This window comes from Lepidochelys kempii, chromosome 3 (assembly GCF_965140265.1).
Source record: "Lepidochelys kempii isolate rLepKem1 chromosome 3, rLepKem1.hap2, whole genome shotgun sequence".
Taxonomy (NCBI): Eukaryota; Metazoa; Chordata; order Testudines; family Cheloniidae; genus Lepidochelys; species Lepidochelys kempii.
The window spans coordinates 17,685,532-17,707,903 of record NC_133258.1 but is presented as its reverse complement, the minus strand read 5'-3'; the positions used below and the strand labels follow the sequence as shown (position 1 = coordinate 17,707,903).

The 22,372-nt window shown below is 43.9% G+C and overlaps 1 protein-coding gene across 1 annotated transcript in view; it reads left to right on the top strand.

Moving 5' to 3' along the window:
* Positions 1–3,879: 3,879 nt before the first annotated feature.
* The window catches only part of FKBP1B (FKBP prolyl isomerase 1B), a 46,487-nt gene continuing 27,994 nt past the window's right edge, over positions 3,880–22,372 (top strand). The window contains exons 1-2 of the mRNA XM_073335094.1: positions 3,880–4,003; positions 10,972–11,019. Of these exons, the coding sequence (XP_073191195.1) occupies positions 3,967–4,003; positions 10,972–11,019 (85 nt within the window). The 5' untranslated portion in view covers positions 3,880–3,966. The remainder of the gene's footprint in view (positions 4,004–10,971; positions 11,020–22,372) is intronic.

The window sequence follows — 22,372 nt, the reverse complement described above, 5'->3', positions numbered from 1 at the left end:
TTCTGGCAAACAGAGGCTAGGGACACCATCCCTGCCCATCATGGCTAACAGTCACTGATGGAGCTATCCTCCATGAACTTATCTAGTTCTTTTTTGAACCCTGTTATAGTCTTGGCCTTCACAACATCCTCTAGCAAGGAGTTCCACAGGTTGACTATGCGTTGTGTGAAAAAATACTACTTTTTGTTTGTTTTAAACCTGCTGCTTATTAATTTTGTATGCTGACCCCTAGTTCTTGTGTTATGAGAAGGAGTAAATAGCACTTCTTTATTTACTTTCTCCATACCAGTTATGATTGTATAGACCTCTATCATATCCCCCCCTTAATAGTCTGTTTTCCAAGCTGAAAAGTCCCAGTCTTATTAATCTCTCCTCTTATGGAAGCCGCTCCAGACCCATAATAATTTTTGTTGCCCTTTTCTGAACCTTTTTCAATTCCAGTATATCTTTTTTGAGATGGGGTGACCACATATGCACATAGTATTCAAGGTGTGGGCATGCCATGGATTTATAAAGAGGCAATATGATATTTTCTGTCTTATTATCTATCCTTTTCTTCATGATTCCCAAAATTCTGTTCGCTCTTTTGACTCAATATTTTTCACAAGAGTAAAGGTTTGCCCTCGTGTGTTGGACAAAATTTTCCCTCCTTTATCACTACTATGCACCAGTTTGCTTGTTGCTCTCCATGCTACAGGTAGTTGCATTTCACTGATGTTATATATATTATGACTTCAGGTCATTTGGGTTAAAAGGTGAACGTGTAAAATATATTTAGAAAGAACAAAAATAAATGCCACTTTGTATATATGAATCCATGATCTAGTTCCAGTGATTCATTTATTTGCGGGAGTTAGAATATCAGTTGGTTTATCTTCCATAGTTAGACTTTTCCAGGATAATAAAGACTACAACAGAAGCTTGTAGTTAATATTGGTGGTTTCTTGGGATTTTTTGTTTTTGTTTTCTATTATAGTCTGAACTGCTTCCAGTGTGTCTAGCTGTGACATTTCCCGACCAATATAAATAGCAAAAGTATAAATAAAAGAATTTTGACGCAGAGAGTGTCTAATGTATTGCATTGTCAAATGTAACCTTTTAAAGAATGACCCCATTTTAACCCCCAGTTCTGTATCAAGAAAATGACAAAGCTGAACTAAATATTTTGCTTGTTTATAAGTGTGAGTGATTTCTGTTCATTTTTGCTCTCTTTGCAAAATGGATTTGTTTAAAAATTCCTTTTGTCCATTTTCTGCTTTGAAAGACCACATGGCAGAATAATCCTAATTCTTTCTGGGTTAACCCATTAGTTTGTTATTATTATTTATATGACAGTAGCACTTAGGGACTGTAACTTAGATCAGGGCCCCGTTGTGTTAGGTGCTATATAAGAGGCAGTTTCTGCTCCAAAATTTTTTACTAACTAACTAGACAAGGCAGAATTATTATCCACATACAGAGAGATTAAGTGACTTGCCCCAGTTCATAAAGGAATCTGTGTCACAACTGGAGTATGAATCCAGATCTCCTGAGTTCCAGTGCCTTAACTCTAAGCCATTCTTCTACCTCCACCCCTTTCTTACTGCCCATCTTGTAGAAGGATTATGTTTAACATGTTTTGGCTATGTGCGCATGTGTATATGAGTGAAGAAATAACTGTGTTAATGCTAAATAGGAGAAATGAGTTGTTCATTTACTTATGAAAGTGGTTAGTCATTTTTCTCTCTCATGGAAATGAGTTCCATAGTCTAGATCCAGCACTTGTGGAAGTTCTGTCTCTTTTAGTCATGAGCTTTCACATATTGGTCCACAATTTCATGACTCCAGTAGTTGTTGCTGGAGGTTCTGGTTAAATGGAGATCCTGGCTGTGGATCTCTCAGGTAACCAACCCCAGTCCCTTGAAAGGCTTTCAACATCAGGACAAAGACTATGAACTGAACTCTTTATTCAATTACATCCAGATACTATTGTGATGGAGAGCACCTTGCTAGATAAGGACCCACTGCAAAGGACAGAGTCCCAAGATGATGTGTTCTTGTCAATCTGCACTGCTAAGCAAATGGGCCACTGTGTTTTGTAGTAGCTGAGACATTTTCAGGGTGTACTCTGTATTTTAATACAACCCTCAGTCAGTTTAGGCAGTTCTGGAGGTGATGTGAGTGACAGAGTGTCCTCTTCTGCTCTCATGTGAGTAGTTGTCTTTTGAAGCAAGAGCCATTTGGAGAAGGAGATGCCCCCACATGCAGATCCATCTTGGGGGCTATCAGATTCAACTGGGAGCTGATTACCCTGAGCAGCTGCCACTGACATTATGGCAAGTTCTAAGGCAGGTGCAGAAGAGTCCATGACACTAATATTTATAAGCAATATCGGAACCCTACAGAAATAATAACTATAGCCTTATGACTCACATAAAGAAAAGGAGTACTTGTGGCACCTTAGAGACTAACCAATTTATTTGAGCATGAGCTTCATCGGATCCGATGAAGTGAGCTGTAGCTCACGAAAGCTCATGCTCAAATAAATTGGTTAGTCTCTAAGGTGCCACAAGTACTCCTTTTCTTTTTGCGAATACAGACTAACACGGCTGTTACTCTGAAACATGACTCACATAGACATTCAGGGGACTGTTTTTAAGTTACATAAAAATATAGTGATTAAGAGAAAGTACAAATACGGGTGTAAAATGTCAGACCAGTACAGGCTGATGCAGAAGGACATAATTCTTCCAGTTAAAAAACAAAAATGATCAGACCATTTTCCAGAACCAAAGAAAGAGAATTGTCAGCAAATTATTATTTCCTCAGAGTTGATGGGAATAGTGAGATTCATGTACAAATTCTCATGGGGGGGAAACAGTTTTTCAGACACAGGTATCTGAAATACGTGCATCTCTCACGGTTTTTACAATTTTTAATCCAACATGATGGGAACAATTAACAATTAAATACAGGGTTTAAAAATTATTTAAAATATATTTTAGTGTGTATTTCAGACACCCTGCCCCCCCCCCGCCACCTTGAACAAGTAAACATGCACACACATACATCATGCCAGACATGAGCATGAATGGTAAACATCACTGTCATTTCAATCTGTCCTTGGTGCAGTAAGGATTCCATGCCCTGCCCTCACCCCCTCATCCCATCCCCCTCCACATCTGCATGTTTGGCATTTTCATCCCTGGTGACTATCCTTTCCTCGTTTGATTCCTCATGATGTAACCAGCAATGAAACTTGGACTGCTCCAAAAGACACTGGGAACAGCTTGCACATTACACAAGCAAGCTCCACTGCCGGTTAGAGGGCATAGATGTGAATTAGAAGCAGTGGGCATTGGTGACACACTATGACACACCACAGAATCTCATCTTTAGGAAGAGAATGTGAGCCGAGTGCACCAGACATGAAAACGTGTACTGGGGCCATGTACCACTGGATTGGGAACTACATCTGCCTTGAAGGATGCATTTGGCAGAGGAAGTGCATTCTTCTAGGCAGACAGCACTAGCTTATTCCCCAGCACACAGGGGTGCATCTTCTGCAAGGCTATTTAAGGAGTATATGCTGTGTGAGGAAGGAACAAGTACTTGCTGGAAGGGAATAGTATTAAAGTGCCAAGTCCTTAAATGCTTCATGCAGCAGCAAATCCCAGCCAACTACAGCCTGGGAGGCCTGCCCCTCACTCCCATCTCCCAGCCCCTCTGAGGGACCTGCCTTTCCTGTGCAGCTGAGAAGGGGGATTGGGTGACCAAGTAGGCAGCCCCCACCCACCCCAGCTTTTGCATTGGCTGGAAGCGTGTGACGGACAGCTGTGATGCTCCTTGTCAGTCAGCTAGGAAGGGGAATGCATTCAGCGGAGGGTCCAGGCGTGGGGAAGCCAGGGTAGTGCCCCGCTGAACGCCGAGGGTGACCCAGGCAGCAGCCAGAATTGCTCTGTGTTGCCTCAGACCAGCAGTGCAATAATGGGAGTGGAAATTGAGACAATCTCCCCTGGAGACGGTAGGGTCTCTCTCTCTCTCCTGATTTGCTTTTAGGTGGTACTGGGGTGCCTGTGATCGCAAGAGAGGGAGCCCCCTGGCATTGGGCGTGGGGGCGGGATCCGGGATCAAGGGCCAGTGCAGGGGAAGGGTTTCTGGAGGGGGAGTGGGAATCTCGGTTCGGAGGAAGGGGGAGCCCAAGGGTCTCTTGCATCAGGAGAGTAAGAGAAATCTGAGATCAGAGGGAGCCAGGGATTCTCTGGCATCAGAAGAGGAAGGAGTCCAGGGGTCTCTGGCTTCAGGAGTGGGGGTGGGAGGTGGATAAGAGGAAGGATGGATATGTGGTCAGAGGGGGCAGAAGTACAAGGGTGTCTTGCATTGGGGGTGGGGATATGGAATCAGAGGAAGCTCAGGAGTCTCTGGGATTAGGAGCGGGATCTAGTATTAGAGAAGACAGTGAGTCTAGGGTCTCCAGAATCAGGAAGGGTTATCTGGAATCACTGCAGCCTCAGGAGTTCCGGCATCAAAAGATGATATGAGACCAAATGAAGGGAAACCTAGGAGTGCCCAACATCTGAAGAAGAAATAAAAGACTGCAGGGGAGAAAGGGGTGTGGGTGACATCCCTAGTATCAGGGAGGGTAAAAGCCTGAGGGTTCTGGGATCAGAGGTTTGGGGGGAAGGTCTGTGGGATCAGAGGAACAGAAGGAAAGCCGACTAGGTTCTCTGGGATCAGTAGGCTGCAGTGTCTGCGGCTCCCTTGGTGGCAACAGCAGAGGCAGGGAATAGTCTGGGATATTTAAATGGCATTTGCTGACAGCTGCATAAATCCAAGTGCAGTGAAGTAATTTAGTAACGAGAGCAAATTATAGTCCAGTGCACGCCCACTTTAAAATGTGAGCCTTAGCAGTCAGCAGCGAAAGCAGGTTCACTTTTGAATCGCACTCTCGATCAGGCATTATTGGGGCAGCAGCAGCAAGGGTTAAATTCTGTAGAGGGTGGAAAACAACTTAATAAATGATTGCTGATTAGTGTGTGTGGCTGTGGCGAACATTGGCATTTAACGTGCATGGTAACAAAGTTTCCTAAATTTATTTCCAAACCTTTTCATGTACCATAGGCCATTTATGTCGGGATCACTTCAGATGGCACTCGCATTTTGACCGGACCAGATTAGAGTGTATTAATCTTTGTTTTTATGGGATCACTTTTTCAGAGTGGCTGCTCCACTCTGGTGCTAGAACATCATCCTATAACTCTTGAAGACAAATGTCATTACCAGGGACCCTCATTTTCTGTGATAAAAACCCCAAAGTTCTCTAATAAAAAAACATAAAAATCCATGTTTTTCCATGATTAAAATGAAATGCTGAACTTTAGTTTTCCTAGCCACAATATATGTAGGTATCAGTTGAACACAATGTTTTATAAATATATTTACAGTTTTTAAGCTGGCAGCCAGAGCCCTGCCGCCCAGGCCAGACAGCCGGAGCCGCGCCCATTCTCCTGATTATCTGATCTGACCCCAGTCTCAATTAGATCGGATAACCAGGGTTCTACTATAGATGTTTTTATTTTTTCACAAAATGTAAAAACTAAAGATTCTCTTTAAAAATGCAAATTTTGCATTTTTCCATGGCAAACGGATTTCTACAATCTCTGGTCAGTACTTATATAGAGCCATACGTATCTATATAATGGGCCAAATTCATCCTTGGCTTAACTCTGTTGGCCCAACATCATTTCCCCCCTTGCCTATGTCTTTTAACTGTCTTCTCATCTGCTATGGTTTAGCTCTGTGGGCCAGATTCTGCTCCAATTTATAGTGCTGTAAATTCAGAGTAACTCCATTGATATATGTACTGTTCTTCTATTGTAAGTGTAAGTGAGGGCAGAATTTAGCCTTGCCATTTTATTATTCATCTCTAGAGTGTATTGCGATATGGTTTGTATGAAAGATGCTGTTCAAAATAAAGTTATAAATGTGATTTCTCCTGGTTGCCAACCTTAATCCAATCCAAGTGATTTAAACAGTGTCATTAAAACCAAAACCAGTAAGCACTATTGCCCTCAAATCCACTCAAAAGTCAATTTGCTGTAGTGACTAGTTGATGGTCTTAACATCTTCAGGCCTAATTCAGCCTTGGTATAAGAAGATGCATCTCCATTGATTTTGGTGGTATAGTATTACACCAATTTATGCCAGGGTGGAATATGGGCCACCGATCACTTGTATCACACTCTTTCTGCTCTACTTCCACATTGAATGGGGCATTATTTAACTGGATTGTATTGGCATCGTACCTGGCGGTGTTATTAGTTGTGATATTACAGTAGTACCTACTGAGATCAGGGCCCCGTCTGTGCTAGGCTTTGTACAGACAGAGAATGTTTACACTGCAATGTAAGTCCAGGGTTAGTGGGACTCGAATTCACAGACCCTGGCTTTGAAAGCTCAGGGGTTGAGCATTGACACTCATTGATGACTTTAGGTTAAGAGTTTTTGACCCTGGGCCCCACACCGGGGCTCCAATCATATCCCAGATTACCTATATCCCCAAGTCCAACCAATCACATCCCAGACTACCTAGCACACTCCTGAAATGTGACCACTTTCTAGCCCTTTGTGGTGCACCATGGGAAAACTTGACTGTCTACATTGTTGCAGCCCACCAACACATTCTGCTGAGCTGTCCTTTTGATCTACATGCTCCCAGCAGTCAGAACTAGGAGTCATAATTTGAAGAACTTTTCTTGCTTGGGTTTTTGCTCCTGTTTCAGGAAATGAGCAGAGCTTTCATGAGATGCTGGTGGACATTTTGGTGGCGTTTTCTGACCCACTGAAGGCACCTGCCAGAGCTAATGGTGGAAGAGGAGGATAATGATACAGACATGGAAAACTTGAACTGGCTGATGCTCCTCATGACTTTTGGTATAGCTGCTGATGCCCTCTACATAGACCCGTGTTACTGGAGCAGGGCCACAGGCACAGACTGGTAGGATCACATCGTCATTAGTCTACCTTCATGGACAGGCTGGGACACTCTTCCCACCAAATGGCACTGTCATAAATGGAGTTACTGTCCCCACTGCTATTTTGGGGAAATCCTGCATACCCCCTTTTTGCCCTGGCCTATGGAACCATATACTGATCTCAGAGGACCTGGCAAAAGAAAGTTTAATTACACTCTCCAAAGGTGTAGAATGGTGGTTGAATGTGCGTTTGGCAGGTTGAAATCCTGCTGGCATGGTCTACAGACCCACTTGGATTCCAGTGTCGTCAGTGATGTCTGAATTATTGTGCCTTGCTGGGCACAGTCTTTGAGGTCAAAGGGGGGCCATTTGCCCCTGAATGGACCTGTGACAGTAATGGACTGCTGAACAGGTACACTCAACCAGAAAGTGCACTGATCTCACAGCTGGAACAGGCAACGGAAATCAGGGATGCCCTGTGATCCCACATTATGGACTTGCATGGACCAATGGAAGAGGGAGAATAGTACATTTATGAATGTTTTTGTCCAGCAATGTTTACAGTAAATGAGGTACTGTCACATCATGCAATGAAAGGGGGTGCACTGTCACTTTACACAGTGAACGGGGGAGGTATTGATTGTCATGAATTTTGGATGACATGACTCTTAATGTAATGTGTGGGGGGAGCAGTGCATTTACTATTGATTGCTGTACATAGCTGTATGGAGAAATTGTTTGGTTACAACTTTTGCCTTACCTTGTGTTTATCTTTATTATTCAAAATACACATTATAAGATGTGATGTAGTGAGCACAATAAACTTTCCTAATAAAATACAAGCCTTTATTTGCATAATAAAAATAACAATAATGGAGCATTGCGAGGCAGGCCTGCATACCAAACAGTAATAAACCAACACCACAACCAGTAATAAAACAAAGTGCATATACCAAACACTGAATGGTGCAAACAGGACCATCAAAAAATCCCCTAATTTTGTGAGTCAGCTGGCATGTTCTCCTTTCCTTTTCTTGTGCATGTGGCATGCCCTTTTCACCGGTGCATGGCTGTGGAGGCCTCCAGGGTGTGGCAGACTGCAAGGGAAAGGAGGTCACCACAGGGGTGAAAGTATGCTGGGGGGTAGATTTGCCCTGTCCAGCAGCTGTTAAGTCCCAGTTGCATGGGCCACCCAACCATGGAATTGTCCAAAGTGCTCCCGGTATGCAGCTCATGGTACTGTGGACTGGACTCATGCCATGGTGCGGGCACAGCAGGAGCCTGCAATCTTGTGGCCGTTAGTGAAAGCAGCCATTCAAACAGGTTTTTCTGCTGTGCTCTGACATCTTCTTTCAGCCGATGTTCTTGTTCCTGGAACTGAAATGCAAGTGTCTGCTCCCGGGCTGCAATTCTGTCCTCAGTGTATATGCTGCTGAAGTATGCAAACTTATGGTGACTGAACAGCACATCTATGAGGGGAATGGCTGGTCAGCTACCGAGCTGACCCTGGAAAATACATCCTTCCTCAAAATGTGACTACCTTTCTGGAGTTCCTGCTAAGGGAAAAGTTTGCCGACACTCAGATTGCCCCACACCCTGCCCTAAGCAGGACCCTCTCACCCAACACATAGATCCCCCCACACCAAGCCCCTCCACACTTGGATCCTGCTGGGCTGAGCCTGCTTCCCCACACATGGATGAGAAGAGCAGGGCTGGGCATGCGTGTGAGACTGTCCTTCTTGCTCGCTGTGGAGCTGTATAGATGTGCTAATATGCCCAGTAAGGAATCTATTTGTCAAAAAACATTTCCTGAATCTTTTTTGTTGTCTGTATTGTTAGAGACATACTTGCTTACAGGTATTTTGAAATAAATTACCAAAATAATTGCAAATGGTGTGATTATACTATATTTTGACAAATAAAATATTCAGAACTTTGCAGAATTTTAAAATATTGTGCACATAATTTTTAACTTTTTTGATGTAAAATTTTTAATTTTTTTGGCGCAGGATTCCTCCAGGAGTAATCTTCCAATCTAAATAGACCAGACAATAGGTTGTAAAGAGCACCACAGCTACCATTTTGTATTGTGATTCTCTGTTGAACCTACCTGCCTCAGTGCTTGGCCTATCATAGGCTCTGTCCTCCTGCCATTTGCTGTTCATGGTGTTTGGCTTTGGCACACTACCTTGTTATGCATTATTGGGTATCTCAGCTCATAGCCTATATAATGCACAACACATTAGCACACTACATTCAGGCAGAAGAAGCAATAGAAGGCAGGCAGGATCAGCTTATGCTCCTACCTGAATCCCCAATTTCTGGTTTCCTGACCCTGCTGTTCTCTACTGTGGGGCCTTCTGATGGATTGTGGATCAAAGTTCTGTTGAACATGGGGCCTCTGTCTGCCAGTTCAGATACACAAATCAATGGTGTCTGTTTTAACTTGCCATTATTAGGAGGGTTTTGGGTACGTCCTAAAAAATTGTCCTGTAGCTTTATAGATCTGTCCAAGCCTGTTGGCAGGGGTTATTTTAGCAATATATAGAGTGGGAGAATGGCCGGGGTAACTGTTGTCAGTGACAGCGAAATCATTCAGATCTCTTGCCCTTGGTGTCAACATTTTAACAAGCGGCTACCAAGATCTCTCTTCACCCATCAGTGCTTTACTATCTCATGTGACTGCAGATCTGAAAATGCATTTGCACTGTAGGAGATGGGATTTTTTTTTTAAAACGATTGCCACTTGCTAATTATATGTGTTCTTATTAAAGTAGGCTTAAGTAAAAAGTATTGGAATTATGAATACAAACACATTACTTTACCACATCTTCATAGTGTAATGTTATTCATTTGTGAACAATAGCAAAATATAGGTTAAGTGAAGTTAAAAACGATTATAATTAAGGCTAAGATTTATTCATGATATTTATTTTTTTGGTAAAAGTCATGGATAGGTCACGGGCAATAAATTAAAAATTCACAGGCTGGCCTGTCCATGACTTTTACCAAAAATACCCCTGACTAAATCTCTACTTCTGGGGCCCCGCTGCTCCGGGGGGCCCCTGATGTGAGAAGGCCCTACTCCAGTGCTGGGGGTTGACCGTTTCCTGGCCACTGCTCCTGGGGACCGCTTTCTGGACGGCCTCTGGGACCACTGCTGCTCAGGTGGTCCCCAGGGCACCCCCTTCCCGCCCAAGGACTGCTGCTTGGGCATTCCCTGGAGCCAGCCACACCGGCCGCGGTTCCAGTGGTCCCCAGAGCCAGCTCCTCAGGGCCGCCTGAGTAGTGGCCAGTGTGGCTGGCTCCGGGGCGGCCCCCGGGACCGCTGCTTGGGCGCTCCCCGGAGCTGCCCCCAGGACTGCTCCTTGGGTGGTCCGTGGGACTAGCTGCACCGGCCACTGCTTGGGCGGTCCCCGGAGCCAGCTGCCCAGGGTCTCCTGAGTAGTGGCTGGTGTGGCTGGCCCCAGGGACTACTGGAGCAGCTGGTCACAGGTTGCTCCACGAGTGACCGGTGCAGCTGGCCGTGGGGCCCCCGAGAAGCTGTCCCAGGAGCCGGCTGCTCGGGCGGCCCTGAAGTCAGCTGCACTAGCTGCTACGGAACTCAGAGGTTGCGGAAAGTCATGGAATCCGTGACTTCTCTGACCTCCGTGAAAGAATCGCAGCCTTAATTATAATTCATGATGTCTTTCCAGAGGCCATCCCCCTGCAGTTGTAGGAGGACAAATCAGATCTTAAAGCTAGTAAGAAAAGATACTAGATTTGACAGAAAGGAGAAAACCACATTAATATAAGAAAGCATGTCTTCCTAAACTAAATAGGGGACCTTTTATCCTAAACCATTTCACTCCCATCCTGAATATTGGTGACTAAGATAAAATGACACCCAGACTCAAAGCAGTCCTAGAGTCAAACCCCAGTCTAACCTCTTGAGCTCACCGCTACTAAAAGCGAATCTTTCCCACACAGGATGGTTAATCAAAGACTTATTAAAAATATACTTTTCTATTTTTAACAGGACGGACATTTCCAAAGAAGGGTCAGACGTGCGTGGTACACTACACAGGTGAGGCGTGTTCTGAATGTTCTGTGCAGATGGCTTTGCACTTCGGGAGGCATTTGTCATTTCAGATTTCAGGATCATATTTTTTCCCCTTCCTCTGCTCCTTCTTGGTCATTTAATATTTTTCTGATGGGTCTCCTGAAGGCATCACTCTTGACTGGGCAGCTCCAACTACAATACCTATGTGTGAATGCTATTCTTTGTTAAGTGGAATGTGTAATAGCATATGGTTAATAAATGACACTGTGGGCCTGATTCTCTGCTCCATTACACTAGCCATAGAAGGCAAGTGGAAAACACTCTTTATGCAGTGTTGGATCAGGCCCTCTATCTCCATCATCTCGGACCCTGAGGTCATTAATTGAGATGCAATGATATTCCTTCTTTCTTTTGGCTTTATAGAAGATAAAAGCATGTATCCCAGACATTGGGGTAAATTCACCTCTGTGCAGGGGGGGCAGTACAAAGTCTGTGTATCACTTAAGTCCTACGTTACGGGATTAAATGGGTCTCAGTGTTGCCTGTTGATGCTCTTCCATTGTGTATAAATACTTAAAGAGTCATTGGGACAAAGAAAGTGAGCATGACTCTGTAATCTAGTGGTTAGGGCATCCACCTGAGAGATGGAAGACCTGGTGTTTAGTCCCCCTACTCCAAGGACTGTTGTGTCTTGTGTATTTAGATTATATGCCGTTTGAGGCAGGGACTGTCTCTTACTATGTGTATGTAAGTACCTAGCACATTGCCCTGGTCTCAGGTGAGTTTGCTAGGTCATACTGTAATACTGATAATAATAACAATAAGGGAATAACAGTGGCCTTAGTACTGGTGTATCTCAACATTAGGGAGGTATTTTTCTACCGTTTAGTATAGTTTCTTAAGATTAAATTCAGTGAGTTCTTGGTGTGGGGAATCTTTAGTGTCAACTCTTCAAAGCAGGCTGGCTGGAGGTACGGTTGCCAACCCTCCCAGATTGGCCAGGGGGCTCCCGGAATCGGAACCAATCTCACGGTGGCTACTGAAACCAATCCAGGAGATTTTAATAGGCCGCTAAAAGTCCAGTTGGCAGCACAGTGGACATATGGCAGGCTCCCTACCTGCCCTGGCTCCACGTGACTCCCAGAAGCGACTGGCACGTCCCTCTAGCTCCCAGGCGCAGGGGCGCTCAGGGGGTCTCTGTGCGCTTCCCCTTCCCTCTGCGCCGACTCTGCAGCTCCCATTGGCCGGGAACCCAATTCCCTGCCCCAGCTTGGCGAAAGTGAGTGAGGGTGGGGGAAAGCGAGTGACAGAGGGGTGGATGGAGTGAGTGGGGGGTGGGGCCTCAGAGAAGGGCCAGGGCAGGGGAAAGGACGGGGTAGGGGGTGGGGCAAGGGTGTTTGGGTTTGTGCGATTAGACCAGAGGTGGGCAACTACGGCCCACAGGCCACATCCGGCCCGCAGGACCGTCCTGCCTGGCCTTGAGCTCCTGGCTGGGGAGGCTAGCCCCCGGCCCCTCCCTTGCTGTCCCCCCTCCCCTGCAGCTACGCTGCCGTGCGGGCACCACAGCTGGCTCCGTCCGGGCAGCAGGGCTACGAGCTCCTGCTGCTCTGAGCTGCATGATAAGGAGGGTAGGGGTTTGATAAGGGGCACGGGGTCCCGGGGGCGGGGTGGTCAGGGGACAGGGAGCAGGGCGTGGTTGGATGGGGCGGAGATTCTGGTGGGGAGTGGTCAGGGGATGGGGAGCAGGGGGGGTTGGATAGGTGTGGGAGTCCTGGGGGGCCTGTCAGGGTGCAGGGTGTGGATAGGGTTTAGGGGGTTGGGCAGTCAGGGGATGGGGAACGGGGGGGTTAGATGGGAGCTGCGGGGGCGGCGCTTTTAGGAGTGGACAGCACGCAAAGTCCCCTGCCCCCCCCAGGGGCCGCAGGGACGTGCTGACCCGCTTCTGGGAGTGGTAAAGTCCTGGGGGGCAGTTAAGGGTGGGAGGGCCCAGGAGTGGGCGGTCAGGGGACAAGGAGCGGGGGGTTTGGATGAGTCGGGGGTTTTGAGGGGGTGCAGTCAGGGGGCAGGAAGTGGTAGGGGGCAGGGGCCAGGCTGTTTGGGGAGGCACAGCCTTCCCTACCCGGCCCTCCATACAGTTTTGCACCCTGATGTCGCCCTCGGGCCAAAAAGTTTGCCCACCCCTGGATTAGACAGTTGGTAACCCTAGCTGGAGGTGATGGAAAGTGTGGCTTACCATTAAACAAGATCTCTAAAAGTTCTAGTTTTTGTCACATTTGTTATGACTTTGAACACTTTGTCTGGTAGCTAAAGCATAGGATTGGGAGTCAGGAATTCTGGATCCTGTTCCTGGCAGGCACTGCTGCTGAATTGCTGTGTGACTTCAAGCAACCCTTGAATACTTAGGCCCAAATTCAGCCTTTAATTATAGCGGGGCAGCTCTTATTCACAGTCATTGTAACTGAGGGTAGAATTGAGCCCTTAATCTCTCCGTACCTCTGTTTACCCATCTGTAAAATTGCGATAATACTGCAATTACCCACTTCAGAGAAATATTACAAGCCTCAGTTCATTAATGTTTGTGAAGTGCTGTGAGGGTTTTGTTTGAAGCAGTGCACATTATATTATTATTTATTTATGAAATTAAACATGTTTCAGAGCAGCATTTTGCTGATGGTCACAGAACTAATTAATGTCCACTGGGAAATCAATCAGTTTCTTTTTAAAACACTTAAGATCAGATAGATCTTCAGCTGGAGTAAATCAGTACAGCTCCATTGACTATTGACTTCAATGGAGCTACCCAAATTGGACCTGAATTTTAAAGCAGAATTAATAAATGATGCTCTTGTCGTTTTTTTTGTTTTTTTTTTGGCTTGCATTAGTGATCTGGGGGCACATTGTTGTCATTCCTTTTGCCATATGTTACCAAACATTTTGTATTTATGTATACATTACCAAATGCTTTGTAATTTTTGTTTCTGATGGGTGAAAGCCATGGTTGCAATTGTGAACTTGCACAAGTCTACTGTATAGTGTGCAGATTATCGGTAGTTTATGGAATGTGCTTAATTTATCATGATGAAAAAAGAAAAAAATTCCATTTAATACAACACAGATTTCTGTGGAATTTGATTATATGGCTCTGCCAAAAAGAGAATAATTTTCTGTGTATTTTACGAGCCAAAGTCAATACAGCCTTAAAAAAGTATTCTCATTATAATGGTTGGAGATCTATGGGCATAAGGCCAGATTCCCATCTCAGCAAGACTGATGTAAATCAAGAGTAATGCCAGTGAATGGAATGAAGTTACACCAGTCTTTCTAAATGAGAATCTGGCCAATATAGCTTAATGTTTGTATGGCTTGATATACGTTCTTCCAATCTGGAAGTGCTCTGTGTCAGCATAAATGCAAAAATCTGATACTAGCCCAGTCCTGCTCGGGAATAAACACCCATTGACTTCAGTGGGTGTTGTGCTTGTGTATCTGAGAAAAGAATTGGGCACTAAGCAAGGAATTTAATCAAAATTCTTTGTCTTTAATTAGCTGGGTGGTTTTGGAATAGATAGTGAAAACAGAAATTAGAGCTAGCATTAATAAACCCTGTGGTGTAGCAGACAATATAACTGAGCCTTGAATTACAGCCAACCAAAACTTGTCTAGCTATAAGGAACTTAATTGATTATAAACCTTTCCAAGATATCTTGTACCATAGGATATGATGTCTGTTCATATGGTGTGATGCCTGCCAATTCTTTGTATTTTCTAGTAAAAGTCATATGCCTCTTTAAATTGCTATGGCTTGAAAAGATGGATGCTTTTTACATTGTGAAGATCTTAGTGGCAACTGAGACCCAGTGAAAGTGTATCTCAAGTCTTCTCTGCTTTTCTTCTGTGAATCAGAATTGCAAAAGGTGCTTTGGCTATTCAGTGTGAAACATGCTCCTCTGAGACCCCACAGACACAGTTTGCAAATGTTAAGATTCTCTGATAAAGTCCGTCAGATATTCACTTTTGCTCATTTACCGTTGATCAGTTAATATGTGGGAATATTTTAGTGGAGACGTTGTATAGTAACTAGAGCCTGGGACGAGGAGTTAGTGGGGAAGAGGGTTTTGTTCCTTGCTATGCAACCAATTTGTTGTCTGACCTAGGGTAAGTGACTTGCTTCCTCTGCGCCTCAGTTTTGAAATTTGTAAGAAATGGAGATAGTGCCTCACAGGATTGTCATGAAACCTAAATAATGTTCACAAAATGTTTTGAGATGCTCATGTTAAAAGAGACGATAGAAGTGAAAAAAGATTGAGCTGGTAGAGAGCATACACAGATCGTGTGAGTAAAATATAATAGCTTCAACAATTACAGGAATGAGTTTGAGTTGGAAATCTCAGTTCATTTCCTAGTGGAAAAGGGTCCACATCATAAAACTGACCCTCAGATTGCCCAGTTCTTCCACCCTTACTCACATTGAGCGGTACCTTACTATGCAATAGTCCTATTGGTTGAAGTGAAATCACTTGCAGAGTTAGGTACTACTTTACATGAATAGGGTAACAGAATTAGGCATGCAGACTTCTTTATCATTGTATCCCCTTAAAGATGATGTCTGCAGGTCAGAGTTTTCTCACCTGGTCTGCACGGTGAGAAGAAGCTAGCAGTGCTGCTAGAGCTCGTTGGGATTTTTTGACAAAACAGTATTTTGTCAGAAAATGCCAATTTTTCAAAGCCAACATTTTTCACAGGAAAAGGTTGGCTTCTACCATTTTTTGACAGGAAAAGTTTCTCAGGTCCTCAGTGGAAGTTAGAGAGCAAGAAAGAATCTGAGTCAGGGAGAGCAGGGACTTGAATATAGGTCTTCCACCTTCCTGATGAGTACCCTAACCACTGACCTATTGGCTATTTTGGGGGTGGGTTTCTTGGTTTTCTGGGAGAAATTTGAATGGTCTCAGTATAATGCCAACACAGAACAGCAAAACTAGTGAAATCTCAAAAAAACATTGCAGGATGGTAAGACTGTTTCCCATCCAGCTCTAACTGCTGCCTGTTCTATGGATAAATAGAAGACTTCAGTCTCCGGGACTGCTTTGTAAGCCCAACAACCTTAAAACTCATTTGAGAAAAACAAAGGAGTTTCTTTTATGCAGATTTAAGAAGACAAAAGATATTTTTTCAAGACAACAAAAAAGGGGGCTTTCTGCTCTGTGAGTGTCTTTGTTGTCATTGAAAGACTGCTTCCACGGTTTGGAGCCTACCAGTCTTTCTGTGCTGACGGAGCACCCATTGAACTCCATAGGAGTTCCTTTCATGGAGGATTTGCTGCATCAAGCTGCCTCCCTGTGTGCATTGAAATTAAATTGCTAGAAAATAATTAAGCCCCCTGCTGTCTATTCCATGAAAAAGCTATAATAAGTTGATATTAAGTCAAGAAAAGTTGCAAAGGAGCTTATGTAAGGTAACAAAGAAGTAATGGCCTCTGTTCATCAGGCTTTTTGAGCTCAGCACTAATCTGGGGCAACGCATGCTTGCAGAATAATTGACTGCTCTTTCAAACTGAGGGTTGCTGGCTCCCATTTGCACATGTTTACAGTGACCACAATTACGTTCACTCGGCACATTTCTAGCTCATGTAAATTTAATGGCCAGGATCTGAAAGCTTTGTAATAATAGATGCCAATTAGGATTCCAGATTCTGATCTTCACGAAAATGAAATAGATTTCTAATGGGTTTATATACAAAGAGTTCCATAATTGTTTATATTTCTGAGTCAGTACTGAACCAGTGCCAGCATGGCATTAAGGGGCTTTATATTGAAAGTGCCATCTTTCAAAGAAAATTTAAAACTTAGTCCTAGCTATTTGAGGGTATTATAAATCCTACATTACTGTTTCCTAAGAACGTTGGCCTCAAAGTCCGTGTTCCCTGCACATCACATGGCACAGAGAATCCTTATGACACCACATGCATGGGATTGCTCGGCAGAGCCAGGGGACCTATATAATCAGAGGGCCAGTGGATCCACACAGCGGCCAACACCTGTATCCATCACCCAATGCAGAGACTACAGAAGCCTGGAGACCACAGCAGCTGTGAACTATCTCTGATTCCACACTGTGATCTAGGTGGGAGTATTCTATCTCCCCCGATCTGTGCCTACCTTCTTAGTCCAGCTCTTGCTCCCCCTTCCTGACTTGGCTCATTAGTCTTGTAATATATAGGTTCTTTTACTGTCCTCATCACCATGGTATCTGAGCTCCTTCCAGAAGTGCATTTAGTGATGTGACTAACATCTGTCTCATGTGGGTTGTTCTTTCTCTCATCCTCTTTCCAGGGAGAGAGTTGTGTGTGCAGTGTAATGTGTTAGTTCAGTAGCTTTGTTTTGTTTTTTAATATACAATGGAGAAGGCATGTTAGTTTATCCAGTCCATCTGCTAGTCCAGCATTGTTCTCTGCAGTACATTTGCTAGTGCTTTGTACTGTCTAGTTTTAAATCTCCCAAGTGATAGCTACCTATGCTACTTCCAAACCCTTTAACGTTGGTGCTGATGCAGCATGCTTTGGAAATGAGACAAGGACACACCCACAGGACTTGTGACTGAAAGCAGCGGACACTGACCATAGACTCTGGGAAAAATTCAGTCTGACTCCTCCACTGGCATGAAAACTTGACAATGTATCTTGAAGCTAGGGAAGAGCCAAACCCAAAGCTCTGGATCTGAACACCCCTGAACTTCAGGAAGAACGGCTGGTTGAAAATTTTGTGCCAAAACTGTTTTTCAGTGCAACATTCCGTTTTTGACGAAACAAAACTTTTCATGAAAAATACCTGCTTTCTGTGGAAAACTTTCTTTTGGTTGAAAAACTGAAAAGGTTTTAGTTTTTGGCCAAAACCCAAATAATTTTATTGGGAAATGTTATGGCCATGCCTCACAGGAGTTGTAGGTTGAGTGCCTTATGCCTCCATTCTTGGGTCTGGGCTGGATTTCGTAGCCAGATTACATCTCCCATGATGCACCATGGCCAAGGACTCACATAATGTGCCACAGTAGCTCAGAAAGATGAGAGATTGGAACATGATGGTAGATGTAGTCTGGCCAAGTAACTTGGCCCAAGGAGGAGAATGGAGCGCGAGGTACTCAAACATCAATTCCCATGAGACAGCACAGTAGCATTTCCAATTGAAATATTCAGTTTTCAGCTGAAAGTTTATGACCAGTTTTTTGTTTTGTTCGTTTTTTCACTGAAAATGCAACATTTTCTGCAGAAAAACTTCCATTTTCTGACAAACTCTAGGAGGAGGTCCAGAATCCAGGTCTAAAATTTATTAGCTGGCTGCTCTCTCTGCAATGGTCTGAGTTAAAACCTTGTATCTGAACCCCCCACCCCAACTGTCAATTTTTATTTAGAGATTTGGATCTGCATTTTGCAATTTAGCGTAATCTCAAATTGCAACCCAGATTAATCTTGCATTGTTCCTGCTCCAGTGTCTGTTCATCGTAGGGAGAAATGAATTTTTCTTATTCAGTAATGATCCCATCTGTCCCACCAGTTTAATCCTTTCATGTTTGTATTGCTTAAAAGTTATATGAAACGGTGGCAGCCCCATTAGACATTCATTATTTTATCTCCCCATTCACTCTCCCCCTCTCTCATCCCCCCCACAATCACTACATAGATGTATTTTATATATTATTCATTGTGTCCATTTTATAGGTGAATATGATCATACATCCTCTTCAAATCCTAAAAGAAGGTGTATTCTTCAGACTCCTGGTCTTGTAGCTGCAATAGGGAAATCAAGCTATAATGTTTGCAGTACTTCAATACCCTGAGCATTAGTCATTCATGTTTATATATATATATATATATATATATATATATAATTCTACTTTTATGCTCTGATTAGTCTTTTCTCATTCTAAAAGAATTCTCCTTTTTCTTTGGAAGGGATGTAGTGAGTGGCTGGCAACAGCTCTGGAAAGGCTACAGCTGCTTCCTCCCTTTATCTGCCAGGGGAATTTTTGGAGCGGGTAGACAGTGGCATTGATAGCTTGCACCTTCAGGTTTATGCCCTTCCCTGGTTTTTCAGTGGTGTCACTTGCACCGTGTCTCCAATCAAGTGAGCAGCGAGGCAGGTGCACAATTCCTGCCCTACTCCCAGAGCCAGTCAGCAATGCTTCTGCAGCACACAGCTGAGTGCTATCGTCTGTGTTATCTAAGTGATTCCCTTTTTCAGAGTGTCCTATTCGCTTCTTGGCCTGAACCCAAAGACATGATCCTGTTTCTGAACCTTGATTTCCTGAGTCAGTGCTTCTAGCACCTACCAGGAGAGCCAGTTAAAGGGCCACCATGTCAAAATGAAGAGCGCATGTTAAAAAAGATCCTTAGCTGGGTTTTTAATAATACCTTAGATTGTTTGACGTGAAAGCCTTTAAATATCTAATTTCCTTTTCCACATTTGTGCTTAGGATTCAAATTCCTGGATTCAAACAGAAGTTTTAAACATCAGCAGGTCAAATCCAAACACTGGACCAAATTCTCCACTGATGTAAGTGGGCACATTTCCATTGTGGGCGATACAGCTGCTCTCTCTTATGCCAGCCGTGAATTTGGCCATTGCAATAGCAACCTAAAATTTAGATTTGGATTGCAATCCCCCACCCAAATTTAAGAGTATGCAGATCTGGCATCTTGGTTAGTCCCATTACAATACAGGTATCATTTCACCTATGTAGCTAGGTTCTTTTACCATGCCCAACACTGTAGTATCTGAGAACCTGAGATATGATGCTCTCATCCATATCTAAAGTCTGGATCTCTGATTATGTTTTTTGTTTACATTTCACATTTCTTTCATTTCCTGGGTCTTCTCTAATCATAATAATACTTAGCTCTTACACGGTGCTTTTTATCCGTAGATCTCAAAGCACTTTACAAAGAAGTTCAGTATTATGGCCCCCACTTTACAAATGGAGAAACTGAGGCACAGAGAGAGGCAAAGCAGCTTGCCCAAGCTACCCAGCAGGTTAGTGTCAAAGCTGGGAATAGAACCCATGTGTCCCAATGCTGTATTCTACTCACTAGGCTACATTGCCGCTCTCAAGCAATTCCTTTGTGTCTTTCCAGTCCTGCAGTGAAAGTGTAATGCTTCGGAACACATTATTTAAATTGAAATGGGCTGGCAGGAAAATTACATTTTTATTCTTATTAGCTTTTGTGGGGTTTTTTTTTAAACCTAATCTAATTTGGGGGTCAAATTGAAATGGAAATTATTGTTTTTATAAGAGTTGTAAACAGATGAAGGGCCCGATCCTTTCTTGTTAAAAAGAATAATAAAGTCATTGACAATAATTATTCAAAACACTACAAAAGCATAGCTACAGAATACTGTAGTGTTTTTAATAAAGTCACCATTAATGCACACTCAGAGCTCCTATTGATTTTGTGGAAGTTTGGAATTGGAACAAAATTGGAACCTTAGTGAGCTAGAAAATATATCTGCAGAGCCGGGGATAATGGAGAGATGGAAAATAGTTGAAGACATTGGATCTTACAGAGAGCAGAGAAATTATATTTTCTGAGGGACTTCACACAATAGAGGTGTGAGGAGAAATTTTAGATAACTACAAAACTCCACAGTACAGTAAGGGAGATCTTATTGGACTCCTCCTGACTGGGAAACTTCCCTCTGATTAATTCTGCCACTGTTGGGCCGGCCCATTTGTAGACTACAAAGCCTTTAAATATTGCCTGTTGTTAGTGAGTAATGGACATTGCCAGCCCATTGTGTTTAAAGTGGGAAGTCAGATAAGTATAGCAACAGCTCTTCAACACTTGCCAAATTTATTTTAAATTTCAGGCACTTCTGTACGTTTTGCGGACAAGTAGCTGTGTTGAAAGAACAAGGGTCCAGGGACAACAGCTATCTGAGCCTTTCCTTTTCCCCTGAGAAACCAATGTACAATGCAGCCTACCAGGGTGTCAGCTGATAAAAGCCAAGCAGATATTTCTCGTGAAGTGATCTCTGGATTTGGTGTCATGGAGCTGACTGTGCAAGCGAAGCCAGACATTATCCTGAAGCACAGAGAATGAATGAATATCTCTGATGTGGATTCTTCCATTGCACCATCCAGTCTGTCTCTCTAGGTTCTCAGACTGTGCCCAAGAGCACCCTCCCTCGTCCATCCCCATTCCAGGGCATTTAGGTTACTATAAGCTATTTTGGAGAAGTCTGATTATTGAAGTAGATCTGAACACTTCTAAATTTTGGGGTAGTGTGGTTCTGAATTTGACCTCTGGCTATGGCACCAATCCCTATAATGGAACAAAACTCCCCCTCAAACCTGAACACTCCTACATTTTGGAAAAGTTCTCGTCTAGTTATGAATTTTTGTGGGTTGGGCCCATCTATAACTGACTAGAATAGAACAAATGGAGAGGAAAAATAGAGAGGAAAATGAGAGGCAACATAGTCTAGTCAGGGTAGAGTAGTGTTCTGTGAATAAGGACATTTGAGTTCAATACTGCTCTACTACTGATTCACCATGTGCCCTAACCCAGTGGTCTCCAAATTTTTTGATCGCGGACCCCTATCAGTAAAATTTTTTTGAGCATGCACTCCCAATATATGTCTATTTATTTATGTATAAATTATATACACGTACTTCTGTACTCATATATTGTGTAAATTATAAAACATACACAAAAAATAGAAATTAAAAAACGATGAGATAAAGACGAAATAAACAATATTTTTAAAATTTTATTTTATTCATTAACGGTGCAAAAAAACCGTTTTGCTCTCACTAAATTTTTTTTATTATTAATAATAATATTTTTAGTGAGAGCAATGTGATTGAATATGCTTTATTATTTTTGAAAATCTTGGTTTAACACTTTGTGATACAGCGGGTGCTCAGGGTGGGGTCCGGGGTCCGGGAGGGAGTTAGGGTGCGGGAGGGCACTCAGGGTGGGGGTGCGGGAGGAGGCTCAGGGCTGGGGCAGGCAGGAGGTGCAGAGCACTTACCTGGGGCCGCTCCTGTTTGGTGCAGGGGGTGTGCAGATGGCTCTGCGAAGCGCAGCACCACCCCTATGGCCATGATTCTGGGAGCTGCCCCCCCCCCAACAGGCAGGGCCACCCGGAACGCAGGGGCTTTAGGGGCTTCAGGGCCCTGGGCTAAGGGGGCCCTGGGGCCCTGGCCTGCAGCTCTAAAGCCCCTTTCGGAATGCGGCCCTGCGAGCACGGGCCGGAGGACTCGGGAGGAGCAGGGGCAGCCGCACAGCCAGCGGCTGGAGAGAAGTGGCGCTTTCCCCTTCAAAGCGCCACTTCTCTCCGGCCGGCTTTGAAGGGGAAAGTGCTGCTTCTTTCCGGCGGCTGGC